Below are 23,240 nucleotides of genomic sequence, written 5' to 3' on the forward strand. Positions count from 1 at the left end.
GTATTTATAAACGTGTGCAACACTTTATTAAATCAAGCCCGTAAAGAACAGGTCCGATCGGTCAGGCCGTAGCAGGACCACTTTTTGCATCCAACGTCACAAATACAAATAGAATTTCAATCGTTCTCGGAATATAGTTTGTTATGCACTGCGGTGATCGTTATACTTGCAGGTAATTTCACTTATTTGTCCAATCAGCCGCTGGCGTGCAACACTATCAAACCAACTCTTCCCGAAGTGTAATCTTCCAACAACAAACGTCGCGCTTGCACATTCTCATTTCAATGTTTCGTGTTTGCATTTGTCGTAAGTACTAGAGATATTATATTATTGTAATTAATTTTTAATGTCCTAAATCTGTAAAATTAACTATTAAACAGCTGAATATGGGCTTAGTACCAAAAAATCATGGCATTTAGCAAGTCTATTATCAGTGACGTAGCGTAGTGGGGGTGGCAAGGGCGGCAAAATTTCACAATAAATAATAATATCTTGTAAAAATACCTAAATAAGGGAGCGGCGAAATTTTCCTCCGCCCCGGGCGGTTGACACCCACTACGCCACTGTCTATTACTACTGACGAAGTGCGTGACGTAGGTAATGGACCTCATCAGCCTCCAAATGAATTTCAATTTCCAAAACAACGTTTTTGAAAGAAAACAGTAGTGAAACGATCATCCCAGAGTTTTTGGTTTAACAAGCGGAAGTGGTTACACTACGTCTCTGAAAAGGATGTCATATTCTGCAGTTTCTGTTGCCAAGCTTTGAAAAGCCGTAAGGTTTATTTGAATACGGGAAACTGGGAACCTTCTTTTTTAACTAAAAGATTTTGTAAGACGCTACCGTGGCCTTCAGAGAACACGAAAAAACTGACTGTCACGAGAAAAGTGCAGAATCCATACTTCCGCATGTGAAAGACATGGAAGAACGGACCTCGAAGACTCGTGCTACAGAAAATAAGAAAAATCGTAGCTACTTATTACGTGGGGGTGACGACGAGTCTGATAGTAATTTCATGCAACTTCTGCATTTACGTGCAGTTGATGACAAAAGCATACTTACGTACTTAACAAAGGTAGCCGATAATATACCAGCCCGATGGTTCAAGATGAGTTATTAAACGTTATGACAGCTCAGGTGATGCAGAAAATTTCAGATATTTCGAAAGAAAACGTTTACTATGCTATTATGGTAGATGAGATGATTGATTCCCAAAACAAGTAGCAGGTTATTATTTGTTTTCGAACAGTTTCTGAAGGGCTAATTGTTAGCGAACATTTCATTGGCTTGTATCACGTTGAACAGATTGACTCAGATTCGGTTGTGTCTGTAATTAAAGATGTCTTACTTCGTTTGAATACAATGCTAAGCAGTTGCAGAGGTCAATGTTACGACGGATCGGCAAACATGTCAAGTGTTAAATCAGATATTGTTGCTCAGGTTTCAACAGAAGAGAAGAGCGCTACATTCACGCATTGCTATGAATACAGCCTGGATTTGATTGTAAGCGATGCCATTAGAACTTTAAGTGTGATGAGTGATGCAATGGATATAGTTCACAAAATTTCGAAATTGGTTGAATATTCTCAGAGGTGTGAGGCTTTGTTTCGAAATATTAAAGCGGCATTAACATCAGGAACACCAGTATTTAGAGTAATGTGTCTTATTCGTTGGACTGCGGGTGCAAATTTACTATCGTGTATTGTTGACAATTACGCGATGTTTCTTGAGTTGTGTCCAGAGTGCAGGAAGATTATGAAAGATAGTGAAACAAAAACACGAATAATTGGAGTCGAACATGAAATGAATATACTTGAATTTCTGTTTGATTTACTTTTGGCTGAAAGAATTTTGAAGCATTCAGATAATCTCAGTAAAACTGTACAGCAGAAGAAAATGTCTGCAACAGAAGGTGAAAAAGTTTCATTTATGACAATTAAAACATTGAGAAGCCTCAGAGGAGTGTTTTGAATCGTTTTGGTGGGAAGTTGAAACATTAAAAACAGATTCAACATAGATGATCCAAAATCTAGACGTAAAAGGAAGCGCCCATTTAGAAATGAAAAAAAGGTAAAATGGTATTACTAAGACAGACTATGGTATTAGTTTATGTAAAAATTACATTTCTCTTTTAATATGACGCATCATTTCACCGTTTTGATGGCGATATAAAAGATACATACTGTCGACATTAGTACGAAGCGTTGGATTTGGCAGCGAATTGCGTAAAAGACCGCTGCGATCAAATAGGCTACACGACTTACCAAACGTTAGAACGTCTACTGGTAACTGCAGCTTCCAAGAACATAGCCGACTTCAATGTCAAATATGAATCCGTTGTTAACATCTATGGTAACGACTTTAATGTTCCACTCTAAAGGCCGGATAGCCGAGCGGTTAAGGTGGCAGCCTACCGCTCTGAGGGACCCGGGTCGAAAAACCCCCAGGAATTTTTCGGAGGATAGTCCGTCCGGATATATCTCTCACCACCCGGCCGCCCCATTGTGGGCCTGGCCGAACCTATAATAGACTTGCTAAAAGAGGCCCTCTTAGTGCCCATAGGGCGGAAAGAGTTAAAAAATAATGTTCCACTCTTAAAAATCTACCTCGAAATGCTGTCGGTGAATACCAATGTCGAAACCACCACGGATCTTTCGGAGGTAATCACACATTTGCAGCTAATATACCGTTCGTGTAAAAGCAATTTCCTGTCAGAAGTTTCAAGCTTGCAAAACTAGTATTAGTTTTGCCAGCCATAAACTTTGTTAGTGAAAGAAGTGTCTCTGCTTTACGTCGCATGAAATCTTACTTACAGCCTACAATGAGCAGAAAAAGACTTAACCCCAGCCTAATGGTTCTTCGTGTCAACAAGGATAAAACTGATCAGTTGAATGAATGCGACATCGGATATGACTTTCTGCTCGGAAATAACTGAAATAACTGGGTAACTATTGAAAGTGAAGTCTTAGTAGAGACTAGACCATGGCTGTAATCATTGCAACCACTCCCTCTTTTTAGGCAGGACCATTTTTTATCCCTTCCTACGGCCTTGTAAATACTCATCAAGATACTGACAAAGCATTTTATAGTGTGCAATCTAATATACAAATCGTTATTAATAGAATTAATGGTCAACATTATAGAAGAATGGAGTTGGATATAGGATTTTATAAGTTATTAGGTATTTACATTACGTAACATAAATAACATTACAATAATATGAATTACTTCAGAATACAAAATGGCTAAAAATTCAGGTACTGTGTTTCTGTGTAACAATTTTTGCAAGAAAATAAGCAAAAAAATTAACGGTGTTGTAATTTGTATTGAATATAACGATCTCATTAACAAATTTTGCAATTTGAATAAGACAAATTAATTCGTTACAATGGTTCGCTGATTTCTGGGCTTCCCTGTATAATACACAGACTGGAACAATACCAGCAGAATTAAATTTCATTTTAAAATTGTTAAAATTCAACAGAGTAGAAAAATAAAAACACTATTGTCAAGTAGTAATTGGAGTGTCAGTAATACAATCAACACTTATTGTGATATAAAACTTTGTTTCTACGTTAACTGATTTCTTAATGCTTCGGATCCTCTGATACGTTGAAATTTAATGCTAGATATAACGATTTGACATTGTTAAAAATATAAAATGGGGATATTTTATGAATTACAGGCAAATTTATAAAATAAATTTTTTAAGTCGAAGAGTGTATTTGAAGTCTTGATTTTTATTTCAGAAGATCAATAGGACTAATGAAGTTAAAATTGCAGAATTATGCGTAATGTAAAAATAAACATTGCGTACGTGTCAATAGATTACTGTATGCATAATAGATATAAATATTTATATCGTATGCGTATGCAATGTATGGGGTATGAAACAGCTTTCTAGTATGCAATATTGAGAACGAATATGAGCTTACAAAACGTTGTATCACACTCGAATATAGTAGCTTCTCCAAACGTGTCCTTTGTGAATCAACTTAATTCTTCAATTACTAGGGCTTAACCTTGCTAATAAAAGAAAACGGTGAGCATTATTTTGTTTTTGCGTTTTTACACTTTATCTTCGGCGTTACTATGCTAATTCATTGTAAGTTCTAGCGTTTAGTGGCTCATACCGAAGGCACTAAGTCTAGTTACCAATCACAATGGTTTTTCAGAGGTTTGGATTGTTGTTAGCTTCTCTTGTCTATCGCATGCTATATTCTATGCATCAGAAAGTGCGTGCAAACAAAACGTGCAAGACCTTCATTTTGGGCAAATCTGTCAGAATGGTATGAACGGACAATTTTGAGATTCCCGTGATATCCTCGACTTCTCTGACAGATACACGGTGGTCAAATTTTAATACTTCTCACACTTTCTCCATTTGATCAGCCTCACGACTCGTCGTTGTCAACGTTTACCCTGTCATCCGGAAAATCACTAGCACGATCCAAATAATCACTTCCGAAAACTTTTTGCATTATTTGATATGTTTCAGTGCTGTTCTTTCAAGCTACAGCATACTTTGATATTCATTTTTTTTTTTTTTTTTTACAAAAATACATCAAGAATGCACTGTTGCTTTGACGCAATTACTAGTAATTGAATCAATGGCCGCAACTGAAACTGTTATCAAAAATTTTTGTTTTTGAATCTGTTTCCCATGTACATAAATATAAACGTTGGTTTCTAAATTTGTAATATAGATTTTTTAAACATTGATTTTTATTAAAAATATTTAAATTCTTTAATATTTTAATTTCCTACTATGATTTGCGGTTGTAAATCTAACACGTTATCATTAGTTGCCATTTAAAACATATGCCCGAGTGCCTTCCCTCTATATAAATTTGCGTGCTAAACTTACATTTATTACTTTCGTTTCACTTGTTGATTTGCCCTATAAAAACGCTCTACTACTTGGTCTATTCGGTACATGCGAGCAACGAGTGGAACCAAATTACTGAATTTGCATTTAACTGTACAGAAAAACAAACAAAAAGTAAGTATACAATTACTCAAGATTTTGATTCTGATAAAAAGAAAAATTCTATTTATAATTGCTGATGAAGTAGGCAGATGATCTAAATTCTGATGTTGGAATGACATATATACTAATTACAATATTCATTCTATTTTACTCATAGGTCCTAAAAACAGCCATCTGAAGCCTTTACTGCCTCGGCCAACAGCATTAAAATTTACATGGAAAAAAGTCGTAATTCGTCTTCAGATAGGTTGGCCCTGAGAAAGAAAGAATATATATTGTATTGAAATAACCAGATTCTGAAATGTAACAAGCAGGAGGCTAGACCGAATACTTCGATATGACGTCGAAATCTTTTTTTTTTTTTTTTTTTTTTTTTTTAACTCTTTCCGCCCTGTGGGCACTAAGAGGGCCTCTTTTAGTAGGCCCATTATGGGTTCGGCCAGGCCCACAATGGGGCGACCGGGTGGTGAGGGACGGGGCCCGACAAATCCGAACGGACCACCCCCCGAAAAATTCCTGGGGATTATTCGACCCGTTCGGATTCGATCTGACGTCGAAATCTAGAAAGGTTTGGTAACGTCATTGATAACAATGTTTCGAACAACCAATGAACACTTATTTTACTTATCCATACACTCTTTTTTATAAAGGGAATATAATTATGAAACAGTTCAAAAGCGGAACATTTTTCAACAGTTTAAAAATCGGGACCGCATATTAAAAAGCGGAATTGTTCCGTCTAATTCGGGACATCTGGTGACTTTATATTATATATATATAACACAGATTATATGTATAGATAATTGTGGCATCATAAAAATGAATATTACAGAATTTATGTAAATGAGTTTATAACGCCATATTATCGTGAATTACTTTATAAAAGGGCTGCCTACGTCAGTGGCGTAGCGAGGGGGTGCAAGGGGTCTATCATACACAGGGCGCCAGTCGCAGAGGGGCGCCCAAATGGTCTCCAAGACAAACTATATGCGTTTCTGGGGGGAAGGGGGCATCAATAAATTGTCATGCCCCGGGCGCCAGTTATGTTCGCTACACCACTGGCCTACGTCTTGTTTGGATACGAAATGGATTCGGTATTTTTAGTTTGACGGGATACGGGAACGTGCACAAGCTGCCAAGGATGGTGTTATTTATGTGTGTTAAACATCGCTCAAGAAGATAAATTACTTTATTCAAAAGATAAATAAGAATTTATTCTTTAACAGGTCGCCCTGTTCTGTTTTCAAATCACCTCATGTACTGCACAGTGTTGCCAGCGCTAAAACAAAGGAAAAACTACAACACATGAAAAGTTAATTAAAGTTGAACGATACTTCTATTTTATTAGATAATTCCCTATGTCTTTTGGGTGCGAGAGATTTCGTAAATAAATTTGCTAGCATATTCTCAGTGGGGCAATACATTTTCTTTATTTCCTTAAATTTTATATTTAATAAATTGGAAAATAAATTTTTATTTAAAGTAATATCATATAAAAATGAAATAATATTCATTATAACGATAAATATTATTTTATTTTATATGATATTACTTTAAATAAAAATTTATTTTCGAATTTTACGCCCTCTGTAGTAAAAATAAGAAACTCATACAATTCAAAATGGCGCTGGAGTTGATGGAGAATCGAGTGAGTGAGCTGGAAAGAACCGTTTACGGTGACGAAAAACCGACTAAACCTACTTCTCAAGTGAGTAGTTAACATCTTATTTGACCTTAATCAAGAAATATTCGTAGTTTTTGATAATATCCATTATAGGGATGAATGATTAACGTGTTTACAATGATAATTAAGGAGTAGTCTACTTTATGATGAAAGTTTACGTATAAAGGCAATATTAATGAATAGTATTTGGAGTGTAAACACTTTAACAAAAGCTTTCTCAGTTTCAGATGATAGTTTGGTCGGTTAATGAAACATTTCGTCACTCAAAATAATGTGCCCTTATACGTCACTTATATTGCAAGAAAGTGAAAATTACGTAGTGTGATTCTGACAAAACGTGTGGACCTTTAACACCTTAAAGGTCAGAAATACTCGTGTAATTAAACATTGACTAATCCTAGTAGAAACCTCTATTGAATAGAGTTGACACCCATCCTTTGTAGTGTCCGTCTGTCATTATTTAGTGATATCCTTCTTAAAGGCAAAATGGTAGGAAAATCAAAAAACATTACGACTGATATTGACAGCTAACATTACACAGTTTCTCGACCGTGTGGTAGAGAATCTTGTGAAAAGAGCTTTTCTGGAAGATGTTGCCAGACGTTCCTTGAAAACTTTTTGTCTGTGACACGTTAAATTGGGTGCCACCACTCTGGTTCCCCATATGTGTGTTATCTTCAATGTTCTTACTTTGAAAAACAGAGGTGACGATTCTATTCATTGGTATAAATAATGAATTTTCCAAATTAAAGATCTTAAACAAAAGTGAATGAACTAATACAATTTTATATATATATATATATGTGTAGTGTGTGTGTGTGTGTGTGTGTGTGTGTGTGGTGTATGCATGCATACTTCCTATTTATCATGTTCCTCTGTGAAAATTAATAATAATTCACGTATCTAAAAGCCTTTTACCGGTGCGTGTCACTCTAAACCAATTAGTTACAAATGTTTTCGAACCTTAACGGTTCTTCTTCAGGTAACGATCCCCTAACGGAATGTGCTTTGCTTGTAAGTTGTGAAGAAATACGATCCGGAACGTTGTCCCATCGCGATGACATCACTATGGACCTGCGCGCCACGCTTGTCGTGCTCTAATTTATTGTTTTATCTAGTAGAGCCTGCCATGCCGTCGATAGAGCTATCTCGTCCTTGTAGTTAATGCAATTACCTTCATTAATAGCGTTAAGACATATGTAGATCGCCTCTAGCCATCTGAGGTGCTTACGGGCTTATTAAGAAGCTGCGCAACAATATACAACATCAGGAAGCAGACCGTAACATACTTCCCTACGTTACTCCAAGTAACAGCATCCCTATCCCGTATAGCCCGGTTCTCAAATCCTTGTACAAGGAGATCGCCAGGAAAAAGAATATCCGTATTATTTTTAGAAGACACGCTACAATTTTTGAATTGTTAAGGAACGGAAAAGATACAGCATACCAAAATAAACTTTCCGGCGTCTACACCATCCCCGTTATGGATCACAGGTGTAACAGAAGCATGATATACATAGGATCTACCAAATGCCACCTCGAAATGCGTATCAAAGAACACGTGGCTGATATTAACAATGGAAGAAACAGCACAGCTCTAGCCGTTTACTCTTCAGACCCTGACATTGAACCCATTTTTACCCAGGCAAAGGTCATTCACGTCACCCACCGCACTAACCACCTCAGACGGCTAGAGGTGATCTACATATGTCTTAACGCTATTAATGAAGGTAATTGCATTAACTACAAGGACAAGATAGCTCTATCGACGGCATGGCAGGCTCTACTAGATAAAACAATAAATTAGAGCACGACAAGCGTGGTGCGCAGGTCCGTAGTGATGTCATCGCAATGGGACAACGTTCCGGATCGTATTTCTTCACAACTTAGAATCGAAGTGCATTCCGTTAGGGGATTGTTACCTGAAGAAGAACCATTAAGGTTCGAAAACCTTTGTAACTAATTGGTTTAGAGTGACGCGCACCGGTAAAAGGCTTTTAGATACGTGAAACTGTACTGTTCTCTGGTGTTGATATTCTACATCTTTCTAATAATAATTCACTTTTGTTCATGATGATATAAATTAGATCTATAAACTTTAAATATAATTTATAAGATTTTCATTACAGATACACGTTTAGTAGATTTAAACCATTAAAAATGGTTTAGTTGTAAAATATGAAATATGTTAATGATCATTAATTATAATTAATAAACAATGAGCTTACTGATCTAAAGCACCTTGAATTAAATTGGATCAGATCCTTAGGAATTTTTCAAATGATGTGGCCTTGTTCTGTCCAGATATGTTTGTCATCATGTGAATGCCTCATTGCCTGAATAAATCCAAAATAGACATAAAAAAGAGGGTCTTTTAGTGTCTTGAGGACAAAAACAATAAAAAAACTATATATAAACTAAACTGGTGTCATTATGGATTATTTAATTTATTACTTTTAAGATTTGAAGTCATAAATAAGAATTATTTGAATGTAGAATTAAATTTTATTATTATTTCTTTCTACAAAATATGTTTTCCTGATAGTGCATGGACACATTGTTATCTGTAAATACTCAACTTCAGTCTCTTATTGCAAGCCGTGAAAAAATATTTGGAGTATTTGCAAAAAGTAAGTATGTTATTTTTAACTTTTTCATTTAATAATAATATTAATTTGAAATATACAAATAAGGTGTTATTTTATTGTATAATTTACAATTACAAATCAATTTATAACAAATAAACTTTGTTTTGGCATGTAGCTAATTGAGAAACTGTATCACAAAATACTTCAGTATTTTATTATTAATTTTTTAAACATGATTGGGTTTAATATACTTAGTCCATTTATGAAACCAGTCTTATTATTCAGAAACCAAATAAACCAACAAGAGAACCACTCACTTAAAAGCAAATGTTTTCATCCATTTTTAAAAGGACTTCAGGTGGTATTCTAATTTAGAATTGCACAATTTTTGAATGGATCTTAATCTCTATGAAAACATTTGCTTTACAAGTGAGAGGTTCTTTTGATGGTTTATATGGTTATTGAGTCAGAAGGTTCATTAATATTAACCAGAAATTTGTTGTGTTTTTTGAAGTCTGTCTGTTATTATATTAGTCAATATTTTGTCCCATTACAATTCAGCATTTTAGGGGGTTTGTAGCTAGAATTGTAAAATGCCATATATTTATAAAGTTTGCAAACTGAAAATAAAATCAATCATTGAATCTATTGCTCAGTAATTAACTTTGGTATTGGTTATTGCAATTTTTGATTCTTTATATTGAAAACAATCTTTCAGATTGTCAAAAGAATTAAGAAATTTTGCATTGTTTTTACTCATGTTATTATATCATTCTATAATGTGAACTTTACTTTTAATTAAAGTGCATAAATTGTATAGTTTGACAGACTGAAAATCTTGTCCAATTATATGCTAAGCCTGAGGAGGGCCTTTGAATGAGGTCAAAAATATTTTCTTGCTGGTGTGAAGGGTATTGTGTAACTCTGTGACACTTCCAGCTTTGGAAGAGTTCTAACTATTATATATAGATCAATTTAAAATTAGCAATCTTAAACAAAATTATGAACATTTCTTTTTAGTTATCTGGGTTATAAAGCTTCATTTTTAACATTTTAAAATAAAAAGAAAATTGTTTCTCTTGTGAATAGTATGCAGTTATCATAATTTCAAACTAATAAATCTCATTAATGATGATTATTTACCAAACAGAAGAGCAAACATCTGGGTGAATTACAATTGACATAAATATTATTTAACATCAAGTCAAACAGGAGAATGGTGTGGTCCACTTGAAATTAAAATTCAGCTTTAGCATTGTGTTACATGATCATATCTCTACATTAAAATGTAAGCAAAGTCTAACTAAAAGGTTATTTATATCTGTCAGAATCTTAAAACATTCCAAAGAAGTGTTTATAGCTATAGAAGTTTTTATTCATGCAGGGATGGCCAAATCTTGTCAGGATAGGAACCATAGGCTAATAGGCTTGTGTATTTCTAATAAGCTCCTACAAAAGTATATACGGTAGGAGCCTGTCAGAAATACATCAGAGTCACATACAGGGTTTGTCCAGTAAGTACACCTATCCCTCGTTTTACATGGTACTTCTTTTACACGTTTTTGCTTTTACACGGTTTAAAAAATAAATGTAGAAAATAAACTGGCTATGATCAAAAGGAACAATTTTTAACTCTAATCTACATCTATATTCCAATCCATCTTAATTATATGTTATAGTTGATATTTAGGATACTAGGTGACAATTTTATTTCAATCCGTCAAATAGTAACCGATATAGGGTACTCCCCCATACGCACGAAGTTGCATTCATTGCACATAGTTTTAAACCAGAAAATTTTAATTTTTCATATTCATAAGTAACAAACGATTACATTATTTTTAATTACATTTTTTACATTACATTACATTACATTACACAATTACATTACATTTTTATGAATTTTTCAGATTTTATTTTTTGTTCCTTTGTACTTTGTATTTAATTAATAAAAGAATATATATTTTTTTTTTGCCTTTCAATATTTTTGTTTGATTTATGTACCTTTAAAAAATTGAAAAAAATTCATAATTAATAAACAACGAAATTATGCGTTTTTTGCATACTATTCGATTTGCACGGTTTTACATTCAAAAAGATACAAATTCGATTTACACGTTTTTCTCAGGAACCTATCTTCCGTGTAAATCGAGGGATAGGTGTATTGGGATTGAAGTCATAAAAAGAAATTTATTGAAGATAGAGTATATGTACAGCAAGTTAATAATTTTCAAAATATGATCCTCCTTCATCAATATATGGCTTCCAGTACTTTTTCAGTTTTCATATGCCCCCTGGAAGTCTGCAACCACAAGGTTGTTCAGGCACCTCGTCAAAGCTGCTTGGAACTCCTCAGTTGTTCCAAAAGGATGTCTTTTCAGACTCCTTTTGATTCGAGGGAACAAAAAGAAGTTGGAGGAGCCACATCTAGACTGTAGGGTGGTTGGGGCAGCATTGATAGTGCCTCCCTCACAATTAGTGACGTGTGACTGGGCACATTGTCACGATTGAGCATCCAGGTATCAGTGATCTCCCTTCGGATGCGGCAGACCCTGTTCCTCAAATGTTTGAGCACTTCTGCATAAAATTTACAGTTCACTGTTTATCCAACAGGCACAAACTCTTTGTGGACCACACCTTTTGCATCAAAGAAGACAATGAGCATCAATTTCACTCTTGATTTTGCTTGTGCGGGCCTTTTTTTGTTGAGGAGAGGTGCTTGTGTATCACTCAGCACTTTGTCTTTTGGTTTCTGGATCATACTCAAAAATCCAAGTTTTGTAACTGGTTATCACTCTGTCCAAAAGATTTGGATGGTCTCCAAATTTTCCAACAGTTCACGACAAATCGTCACAAGGTGTTCCTTTTGCTCGTCTGATAAAACCTTTCGCACAAACTTTATGCACACCATCTGCATTTGCAAGTCATTGGTCACAATTGAATGCACAGTGGATTTCACTAAATTTAACTCCTGTACTATCAAATGAACACTTAATCGGCAATCAGAGTTCAAAAGTTCTCACACTTTGGCCACATTTTCATTGGTTTAGGTCACTGTCGGATATCCGCTGTCTTATTCGTCTTCAAAGTCTTCTGGCCATCTTTGAATATTTTATGCCACTCAAAAACATCCATTCTGGACATGGCTTTGTCCTTGTAAGCCTCACGGATTATATCAAAAGTCTTCGTAGTGGATTTGTTTAATTTAGGCTAATGCAAAATTTGATGGCAAAACACTGCTCAATGGCTTGCTGCATCCTGACTCTTGATGTGAGCACTAAGCACACTTTCACTTCAGGTTTGATCTACACACTCCAAAGGCTCAGAGACAACTGATTCAGGTCTCATGACATCCTGTCCATAGAGACTGCCCTCCACCCCTTCCCATTGGCAGGAAAAATCAGTCCTGTACACTATTGGAATGTCTATTAGAGAGATGCATCATCTATTTTTATTATGTATGTTAAAATACTGTGGTTTTACTGATCCATACTACATGTCACTGTTACTTTACTTACTGGTACTTTGACTAAGTAAACTATCATTTAATTGCTGACTTTATGAATGTTCTCTAAGCTTCCAGTTGCCTGTTTAAGGTTAAGTTGTGAGATATACTTACAATCCCTGCATATATTACACTATGTAGTAGTAAAAATCTTGCAAAAATATTATATATGTATAAGTAGTATATGTACCAAGTTTATAAAAAGAAATTGTATAAGTATATAGGAGCTACAATAAGGCTCTAGAAGAGCCACATGCAGCTTGTGAGCCATAGTTTGGCCCAATGAATGTATTTGTATCACTTTTTGTATCTTGAAGATGCTAATGACTTTGTTGATTTGTCCTGGATTAATTCCTGTATCCAGATAACCTATAGTCACATCACTCTTTTTAACTGCTAGAATCAACTTTTTATTGTGATGGTTCACACTTGTATAAAGTTCTTACAAAGATTGGAATTTAATATTGATAGTTTATGATACAATAAACTATTTCATATTATATTTAATAGTCGTTAGTCATTTATAAGTAAACTAATGAACAATTATCTTTCTAGTTGAAGAAATAGAGAAGTGTTTAGATCCCGATTATGCAGACGAACTGGCTCTGACAGATTCTGCAAAGTTAGAATTAATCTTATCTGGTATGAGAAACCATTCAGAAAATTGCAATTATATATAGTTAATTTAGCCAGTATAAAAATATGTAATTAATACTTCTCGGTTTTCTAGAGGAAGATAAGATTTGTCAGACTGCTGAATGTTTGCAAAAAGTGAATGATTTAAAATTTGTACTTGATAGTCAGCACATTAAAGGTAAGAAGACTTTATAGCAGTTACACTATTTGTATTATTTTATATTAGTACTTAATTTAGAATTGGTTTTAAGTTATTAAAAGAATTTATAAATAGTTATTTGTTCCTTTAAAAAAAATTACTTGTACAATTAATACATGATGATTAGTACGTTAATACAGTATCAATTAATACATGATCCTTAAGTATTTATTAAATAAACTAACTCATTTAGTTTTTGAAATTTTACTGTCTAAAAGTGAAAGTTTTATTGTTACCCTAACATTTTTAATTGTTTAATACATTGATATCCATTTTAATTGGACATTATTAATTGTGTGTAATTAATGTAATGAATAAAAATATACAGAAAATTGAAAATAAAATTTAGAATTATTTTTTAAAATATCAACAGAATGAAAATACATTAGCTGTGTGCACAGTATTATTTTGATCCAATGTAATGTAATGTTGTTCACTTACTCACTTGCCTTGAATAAGTTATTGCAGACAGGTGGCAGGTGAATTTTCAGTCTTGTTCTAAATGGTGTCCAAAAACTTGCTGTGCAGTGAGAAATTTGTAATGACATTAAAGTTATACATGTGGCATTGTATACAAGACCCATAAGTTATATGTTCCACATTTTCATTTTGCAATAGATGGCATTACTGCTTGCACACTGATGTCCTGGTGTTTGGCCTACAGTTTTACAGAATACTTCTTTGCCAGTTGCATAATCTCCATGGAATCAGACCTGCTGGATATCTAGAGTTTGTGGCTTGTAGAAGACATTTCTAGCATTTGCTGTAGAAAAAATTGCAATATTGTACATAAAACCTCACTTTTATTAAAACTTTTTTGCACAGTACCTTTTTGGATACCCAGTATATTAGTTTAGCTTCTTAATATAAATGTGTTTAGCAGCATGTTTTAATGAAAAAGAAATGTTCACAAAAATACCACATTCATGTAATAAGAATTATGCAACTAACATATTTTATATTTTATCAGAATATTTAATATTGGGTTTTGTAAAATATCAAATATAAAAATATTTATAAAAAATATATTAATACCTTGGTCAAGTAAAACATTTTCTAGCTTATAAGTAGTCTTAGTACCTTATAACTGTGCTCATAGGTCAACAAGTATTGTTTGGCTTTTGTGCTTTATTGCAATATGTTTCACTTCATTTCAGTCAATTCCAAAAGAGGTTTTTGTAAATACATTAAACAAAGTTTTCTTTTATCTACTTCTTGTAACTGGAAATTAATACTGGAGCCGACACTGGAACATGTATATTGAATTATACAGGGTGTTGTGTTCGAAAGTACCTAATTTTAATTTGCCATAAAAAATTAATGGTTTAAGATATATAAAACTCATGAAGTTTTATAGAGAATATTTTTATGTACTGCAAGATCTGTAGAAGTGAAATTGTGAGCATTATTGTCCAGTCATGGCTTCTCTACAGAGAAAACAGATTATGGTGTGGGATTCCTGATAGCTTGACTGCCAAGATTTTCCAATCTGTGACCGCTTTAGATTTCTTTCTGTGTGGTTACATAAAAGATATGGTTTATGCAACTTCAGTCAGAGACCTTCAGGATTAGATTGCATTATCATGGCCGTCACCATTATGAAACACAACATGCTGCAGCCTACATAGCAGGAAATTACCTATTGTATTGATGTTTCCACTGTGATTGTTGGAGTGCACATAGAGATGTGGTGAATTTTTAAATGAAATTTGGTGAGTTTTTCTCTCATAGAAAAGTTTTGTTGAAACTATATCTTTATCTGTTAATTTTTTTTACAACCAAATCAGATTAAGTATTTTTGGGACATCCTGTATTATTCTTCAACACACTGTTAAATGTGACTTTTCCTTAGCTTTTGAATTTTCCATATTTTGTACTAATTTCTGAGTTTGTTTTTATTTATTGCCAATGAAGACTTTCTTAACAATAATGCTTTTTAAAAACAATACAGTTTAATTCAAATTTACAATTGTACAGTACATTGCTTCTGAAAATCTTGAATTGGGATGAGCTTTTTTATTGCACATGCATTTCCTACATGTGAAAATTGGACATTTTCCTGACAATTCAATTTATGTTCTTGTCTTCACTTGCATTTCTTGACACTCCAATTTATGTCCAATCCAAGATTGAAGTGCTATAAAACACACACATATCTATCAGTAAATGATTTTAACTAAAATAGTGTTTATTAGGTTATTCATGAATATAAAATAAGAGAGTATTGGATATTTCTATTTAATGGTAAGAAAACATAGTTAAGATAATAAATAAACAGAAAGCAAGTAAAATAGAATAAAATTGCTTTTTAATTCATAAGATTGTGATCACTCATAGGAAGATCTATAATGTAGAGATGAAGTGTGCTAAATTTTAAAATCATGTTAGAACAAATGAATGAAACTTATGAACCCATAGCATGCAGGATTTCAATTCTGTCATATTTATTAGAGTATTTTATTCTTATAAATATTGTTTGGCACCAATATTTTGTCTCATGAATTGGGAGGAGGGATAAAAGAGAACAATTTATTGTTTCATTCACATTCATTTAAAGCTGTATTATGTAAATATGAAAAATAGAATAATTTGTCTTTATTTAATGAACATTTACATGGGTATTTATTACTGTTATGCAATTCTAAATTTTTATTGTCAAAAAATCTATACAAAATGGCTAAGAAAACTCAGGTTAATGTTTTTGAATACATTATTACAATCACAATGGGAAAACATTGTGTCGAACCTGCACTAATCTGAACTTTATTTAATCTGAATAATTTTGTTTAGTCTTCTATTAAATTTTGGGGAAAGAAAGGTTATAGATTTACTTTTAAAAACAAGACAAAAGTATTAAATTTATAAATGCTAGGCATTTTAATATGAATATTTATATCCATCTGTAGTTCTTTTTAACTTTTTACATATAACCCTGTTACTCTGAATTACCCCATAAATAATTAATTTGAATGAAGCAAGACTGCACATACACTGTATTAGCATTCAGAGTATGACTATACGCAGTTCAACTTACATTTTAAAAAATAAATTAACAATGGCAGTAAAGAAAAATGAGGAAAAAAAATGGTGTGTTAATTTTTTAATTCTTTCCACTCTGGGTAGTAAAATGATTTTTTTTTGTGCCTGTTATGAGTTTGATCAGACTTGTAGCAGGATGGTAGATGGTGACAGACAATGTATAACGTAATTGGATGAAATCGCCCTGAAAATTTTGAGGATTTGCCAGGATTCTCAATAAATGGATTAATGTTTTTATGATTTTAACTATCCAAGCACTTGTAATACTGACAAATATCAGACAGAATTAAATTTTGTGCTATATCAATTAAAATGCATTCCCTGTGCAACAAAAATCTCTTTTAAAAAATGTTTAATATATTTTAAATGCAAAAACAATAAAATGGCAAAGCCATATTTGGAACAAGACTATGTCTCGTAGACTAACTACTAAGCGGGGTCACTTTGACATTCAAGGTGAGTCTGTGACATTCTCATTCTCCAATCTTCTTTGGTATCACTGGTTTTGAGCGCAATCTTTCAAACTTTGCTGGCCACGACCACGAGGTCGTCCACAATGCATTTTCAGTGAAATTAACCTATCCAATTTCAAAATTTCTCTTCGTTGCATGTTGTCCCAGGTTGAATTTTTGTCGATGCCTAACAAAAATTTCCCATTTTTGAAAAAAATAATCTTGGCTATCATATCGTTCAAGATTATTTTTTTATTTTGCATAAATGTAAAAAGAAATCAAATTATATTTTGGAAGTTAGTTTTAATATAAAATTATAATGACTAGCACCATCTACTTTGAAACGTTCTGATGCTGAAACGAGATATGGTCAAGGTCAACACATGGCAACCAGAGATATGTCGGGAATAACACGGGACAGGTAAATGGGTTTTTTTCAAAGATTCATTTGTCAAAATTCGATTTCGCAACGTTTGCATTTCCAATTTCCCAACGAGCAATGCATGCGCAAATCTCTCACTACTGCCTGTTTGTAGAGAGTGTCGCCATTTTGCATTTTATTTTGACTCGGTTCTTGGTCCCCTGAGTACCTACAAGTCTGGTTTTTTTTATGTGCACATGATTTGGGCACTTAATACTCTGTGCCAAATTGCAACTCTTGACATGTACTCCTTCATACCTCTAAGCTGGTTACCCAGCAGGCAGTACAATTTTATAAACAAGACATAATCTTGTCAATAAAATTTCGATATATTATTACATTATTATTATTAAATAAAAGTTTTGACTTATAAATATTCTAACCAAAGTATTTTGTAATTATTTTTAATTTAAATTATTTAGGCAATATTGTTTTGTTAATATCAAGTTAAATAAGATGATAATGCCAAAGAAAATTTTAGTAAATTTCTCAATTCACTTTTGTAGGCAAATTGGAGACAGAACTCTAGAAAATTTAATATTCAAGTTAATGAAATAGGGTACTAAATGAGTTTAAATGCTATGTTTTTTGACAATATAATTATTCTATTTATTAACTGTTTGCATTTATAGTCAGGATTATCATTAGAGTACATATGCCATTCCAAAGCAGGCATTATTTTGCCCACTAAATTGAATAAAATATAAAAAGAAATTATGCTATTCCCATCCATTATCTTAGTTATTTAATACATTAACAATAACTCTGTTCATAATGTAGTTATAATAAAAATCCTTTCTAAAATTATTTTATATATATATATATATATGAAATATATATAATAATTAAAATCAATGCAAAAGAAGCCAAACAGCATAAACAGAAAAGATTTTTAAAAATAATAGGCTAGAGATACTTTATCTACTACCATGAGGAATTATGTTCACAAATATATAAATTCTCGTTTTTTACGAATGTTTCAAGTTGAGATATCATTTTCCATTTTTTACTTGTTCTAGTCAAACTTATTATGGGTTGATCTTATCTGTAATAAGCACAGGAGTGAGGCAAGCCATATAATTCTTATATATTAGAATTTTTTTCTATTATTCATACTGTTAAAAATCATTTATCAATTGTTCTAAATTTTCTAAATATATGACAGAATTTTCAAATAATCTAAATTATGATGTTTTTCAAAAACGTATTGCTTTTTTGGTGAAACAAATAAATGCAGAATGTCTTGATACTTTCATATTAAACAGGATATTTCAGGTTTTCTTCTGCAAGTTACATATATGTTACTTCTTACATATATGTTTCTTCTGCAAGTTACATATTTGTTTTTAAATGATTAAAAATGGTCATTGTTTTGTAATGTAGTCATAATTATGGTGTATATTTTAGAATGAAAATATATTTAGCCAAAAATTATTCTAAAGCAATATTCCCTGTTTACAATAAGTGCAGTTTATTGTGTAAGGAAGTTTATAATTGACTTGAGAAATTTTTTAAGGATATTCAATGCTGGAAATAATGAAGAATCTTGTTTAATATACTGGAAAAACAATTCGTGAACTTTGTCTTCAAGTTAGATTGTAACTTTGGCAATGATAACTAAATAACACGTGAAAACTGGATTTCATGTGTTATGTGGTTATTGTGTAGTCACGTGTTCCAAAGTATTTCACTATATCAGAAATATCCAGCACAAACTAAAAAATAAAAATAATAAAACAAACTTAAAGACCATTGAACATCTACATGAAAATTGGAACATTACTTTAAAAATGTGTGGACAATTATTTGATTGGTTGAAAAATGTCAATGACAATAATGATGAAACTAAGTACTTTTTATGTAATAAGATTTAACTTATAGTAGTACTCTAAAAATCTATTTTTGAAGTACTACTATAATCTTAAATCTTACTAAACAATTTCCGTTTCAGCATCTCTGTAATTTGTGGCCGAAAATTTCGCTTTGTTCCGAAAATTAGCTTTGTATATTCGAGTATCTCTAGATGTTTCAGATTGGTCTAGTTCCTACTAGGGTGTATTAAACTTGTTTTATTATGAAGTACCTTTTATTGTTTTTGGATGCAAATTTCACTAACACTGTGGTAGAAATCCCCTTTTGAATAGAATAATGGTGCTTGTTGATACACTTGTAAAGCAGTCTAGTCGTTGCTCCAATGTAGACACATTTCTTGTTTAATCTGTTATCTATAATGGGGATTGAATATGCCCCAGATGAATTCTGTGTGTTGATAGGGTCTTTGACATGCCATAATAAAGAATCAAATAATTGTTTCTTGTTTTTAAAGTAATGTTCGAATTTTCATGTACATGTTCAGTGGTCTTTAACTTGAAGATGACAATTAAAAATCATCAAAAACATTTGTTTTATTATTTTTTAGTTTGTGTTTGATATTTATGGTATAGTGAAGTGCTTTGGATTTCACTTTGGCAATTTGGCAATTTGCAGCTATCTAATCCACTTAAAGAATACTTCAGTGGAAACATTTTTTATAGCAATGAAATAATATAGTTCATTCAAAAACAGTTGTTAAATTTTCGGAACATTTATTTTAAATCAGTCAAAAACATAAGATAATCTACAAATAGCTTATTCAAGAAAAATATGAGATGAAAATATATGTTGCTACAGACTATCATTACAAACAGCATTGAATGTTGCATTTAATGCTTTAAGTTAAAACTTTTTAGAAACAAATTGTATCTAGCCATGAACTAAATTTATGCAGTTAGTTTTCTGAATGTTAAAAGCATTAGAATAAATGTATTGATATTACAGAGAAATTAATCCTTTTGATTTGCATATTTTGATGGCTATTCATTATTTACTTAGGTTCTTTAATATGTAATTTCTCTTGGTTATTTTCATTAGATGTTTTTGATAGCTCAAGTATAAGAATTGTTTACAATACATAATTTATATTTTGTTTCAAACAAAATATGTTTTAATTTTTTGGGACGTTAAAAATAATTTTTTTTCAGATAAAAAAAAGTAAATAAAGATGAAAAATTTGCTTTTAATTTATGAAGCTGATGATAATTCATTTTATATAGAATAGAACTCATATCTTTTCATAGAAAGTATTGACATAATAATTAAATTTTAAAAGCTTGAAAATATGAAAAGTAATATTTTCTGAGATGTATTTTACAATGGTTTTATAAATTAATATTTTTGATGCTTTCAGCTGTACCAAGTTTTTCACCAAAACTTTGTGAATTAGCAAATACACAACTTAATCAACAGGTAAGCTTAATTTGAATTTTTTAAGTGATTAAATTTCTTTTAATTAAAATCAAATTAATATATTTATAGGAAGAATGCAATAAATTTTCAGAAAAAGTTGAACATTTATTTAATGCTTATAATAAAATTGTATCCTTTTCTATATTCACAAACAACTGATTACAAATATCTTATAACTTAGAATTAAACATAACAAGTATTATTTATTAATTAATTCTGTTATTAATTAAATCTAAAGCTTTGATATAATGAAAACTTTTGATTTATCCTGTATACATAATTTGCAAAGTCTCCATATATTCAAAGAGCTTCTCTATTATACAGTCATTTATGTTATAAAATATGCTCTACAAAAGAACTATTTAACTAAATCTAGATACAGACACATTCTTTCCACTCATGGCAAATGTGCATTAATGTTACTTGCATGTGTAAGCATCACAAAATTATTTCTTTGGATGGTCCATATCATTTCAAAAGTCACTGTTCATTTTACTAAATTATTACTTAATGTTAAATTATTCATATTGATTTTATTGTGAATAATTTAAAAGTTATAGATCATAAACCAAACAATTGCTGTAATTAATCGGCAGATTACCTTAAATAATCAGGCTATAAATCTGCTATTTACTGATTAAATACTAAGTATTTTGGCACTAGAAGTAGATAGATATTGGGTGCCATCTCTTATCTAACTTGGTACTAGAGGTGGCTAATGTCTACCTCTAGTACCATGATTAAATAATGGATTTATAGCCCAATTATTTAAGGCGATCATTTGGTTATGTATTTATGTTGGGCTTCAGGATGTTTACTATACTTATTATTATAGGGAATAAGCTCAAAAAGTTTCCTGACAGCACACTTCTCAATTATAATTTTTGTATTGTCAAAAATTTTTCAAAGAATTGTACAGTAATTAAAAAAAGTTGTCAGGTTAGCAGAGGGGTTTACTATACTTATTTTAGAATAGTATTTTACATACTTTCCATTTATTTTCATGATCAATCATTCAAATTTTTATCTTTAATAAAAAGTTTTTCTAGAGTACAAAAGGAAAAGCATAAATGCTGATTACAGGAATAGAAAGATTTGGAATTTCTTCAAATGCTCAAAGGAAACATACAATGTTCTCACACATAATCATAATTCAAACCTTGTTTGGCAATGGGTTAGAGCTATCCTGACAAACATTTAACCAAATAAAAAGCATAGATTCTTATAATTTCTTAGCAGTTGTGTTTCTCTTGATATTGTGTGGAGTCAACATACTCTAAAACTTTTTATTAAAGCATTAAATTAGTGATTTATTACAACATAATAATACATATCTACTAAGCATAATCTTAAACTGTATGTTGATACATGATTTGTTTATGAATTAAAAATTAAATAATAGTTTTTATAATAAATTGATAGAATATTTCCTTAATTTCATACTCAAGATACGAATATTATCTCAACAATTTATATTATGGGACGAAATTGTGACAAAAGTCGAATTAGCACAACAGGTTCAAAAGTAACTTCCAATATCATTAAATCTAAACACCCAAGTACTTCTTAAAAGATTATTATATATAATTTAAACAACTATATTTGCTGTATTAATTTATTTCTTTTTGTCAAATGTAAAAGCATTGTACATTTATCTACAGAATACAAACTGTTTTATAAATTAATAAATCAAAATTAACCTTATTAAAACTGGAAAATGCTTGTGATTTGTATAAATTTCATAGCTATTGTGAAAGTTTTGATTTTAAGGATAGGTTCATTCCACATTTCTTTCTAAAGCAAGTATTGCTCAACTCTGTTGCATGCATGGAGAAGCCTTCATCTTAAATTACATATTTGGCTTATTTTGTCACTGGGAGAAGTCTCCCTTTTCCCTGTAATATTTTCTCACTCATACTCTATGACGATAACATCTACAGTATATTAAAATTTTTTATTCACTATGAATTTTCTAATAAGCTATAGATAGATAAGTGTTTACTGAAGAGAGATTGATATAAAATAGTAAAACATTTAATAAATTCATCAAATGAATCTTAATTTTTTAAATTAAAGCTAATGAATGCATTTACATAGTCATACAAATAAAATTGATTTGAGAAATTTAGAAAGTTGAACAAGTATATTTTTTGAATAAAAGATAATGAGAAAAATTGTAATTAAAATTACACAATCCTTTGGGAAAGCTCCAAACATGACAACAATAAATCTTGCTCCTATTAAAATTAATTATCAGACAAATATTCAAATAGTTTTAACTATGCTATAGCCCCTTTTTAATTGTCTATGCACCATTTTTCTGTTAATTCCATAACTATTGAATAATACATCCACCTACACTTTAACTGCTTTTTATATAATAATGCTATTATGGTCTTTGACTATCTGCATCTGCTCATCTTTAGCATTTCACAACTTGT

At 31.5% G+C, this 23,240-nt stretch overlaps 2 protein-coding genes across 2 annotated transcripts; both read left to right on the forward strand.

Annotated features, from left to right (window-relative positions):
- Window positions 1–1,362: 1,362 nt before the first annotated feature.
- LOC136971916 (zinc finger MYM-type protein 1-like) lies at window positions 1,363–1,971 on the forward strand. The gene has a single exon (XM_067266440.1). It carries the CDS (start codon window positions 1,363–1,365, stop codon window positions 1,969–1,971), a length of 609 nt encoding a protein of 202 aa, XP_067122541.1.
- Window positions 1,972–6,583: 4,612 nt separating this feature from the next.
- On the forward strand, window positions 6,584–22,517 carry DCTN3-p24 (Dynactin 3, p24 subunit). Its single transcript, XM_067266380.1, has 7 exons — window positions 6,584–6,698; window positions 9,220–9,304; window positions 13,323–13,409; window positions 13,498–13,581; window positions 20,741–20,799; window positions 20,869–20,928; window positions 22,248–22,517. Exons 1-7 carry the CDS (start codon window positions 6,612–6,614, stop codon window positions 22,326–22,328), a joined length of 543 nt encoding a protein of 180 aa, XP_067122481.1. The 5' UTR covers window positions 6,584–6,611; the 3' UTR covers window positions 22,329–22,517.
- The last annotated feature ends 723 nt before the right edge of the window (window positions 22,518–23,240 follow it).

Source organism: Centruroides vittatus, unplaced genomic scaffold (assembly GCF_030686945.1).
Source record: "Centruroides vittatus isolate TY-2023 unplaced genomic scaffold, ASM3068694v2 contig_273, whole genome shotgun sequence".
Taxonomy (NCBI): Eukaryota; Metazoa; Arthropoda; class Arachnida; order Scorpiones; family Buthidae; genus Centruroides; species Centruroides vittatus.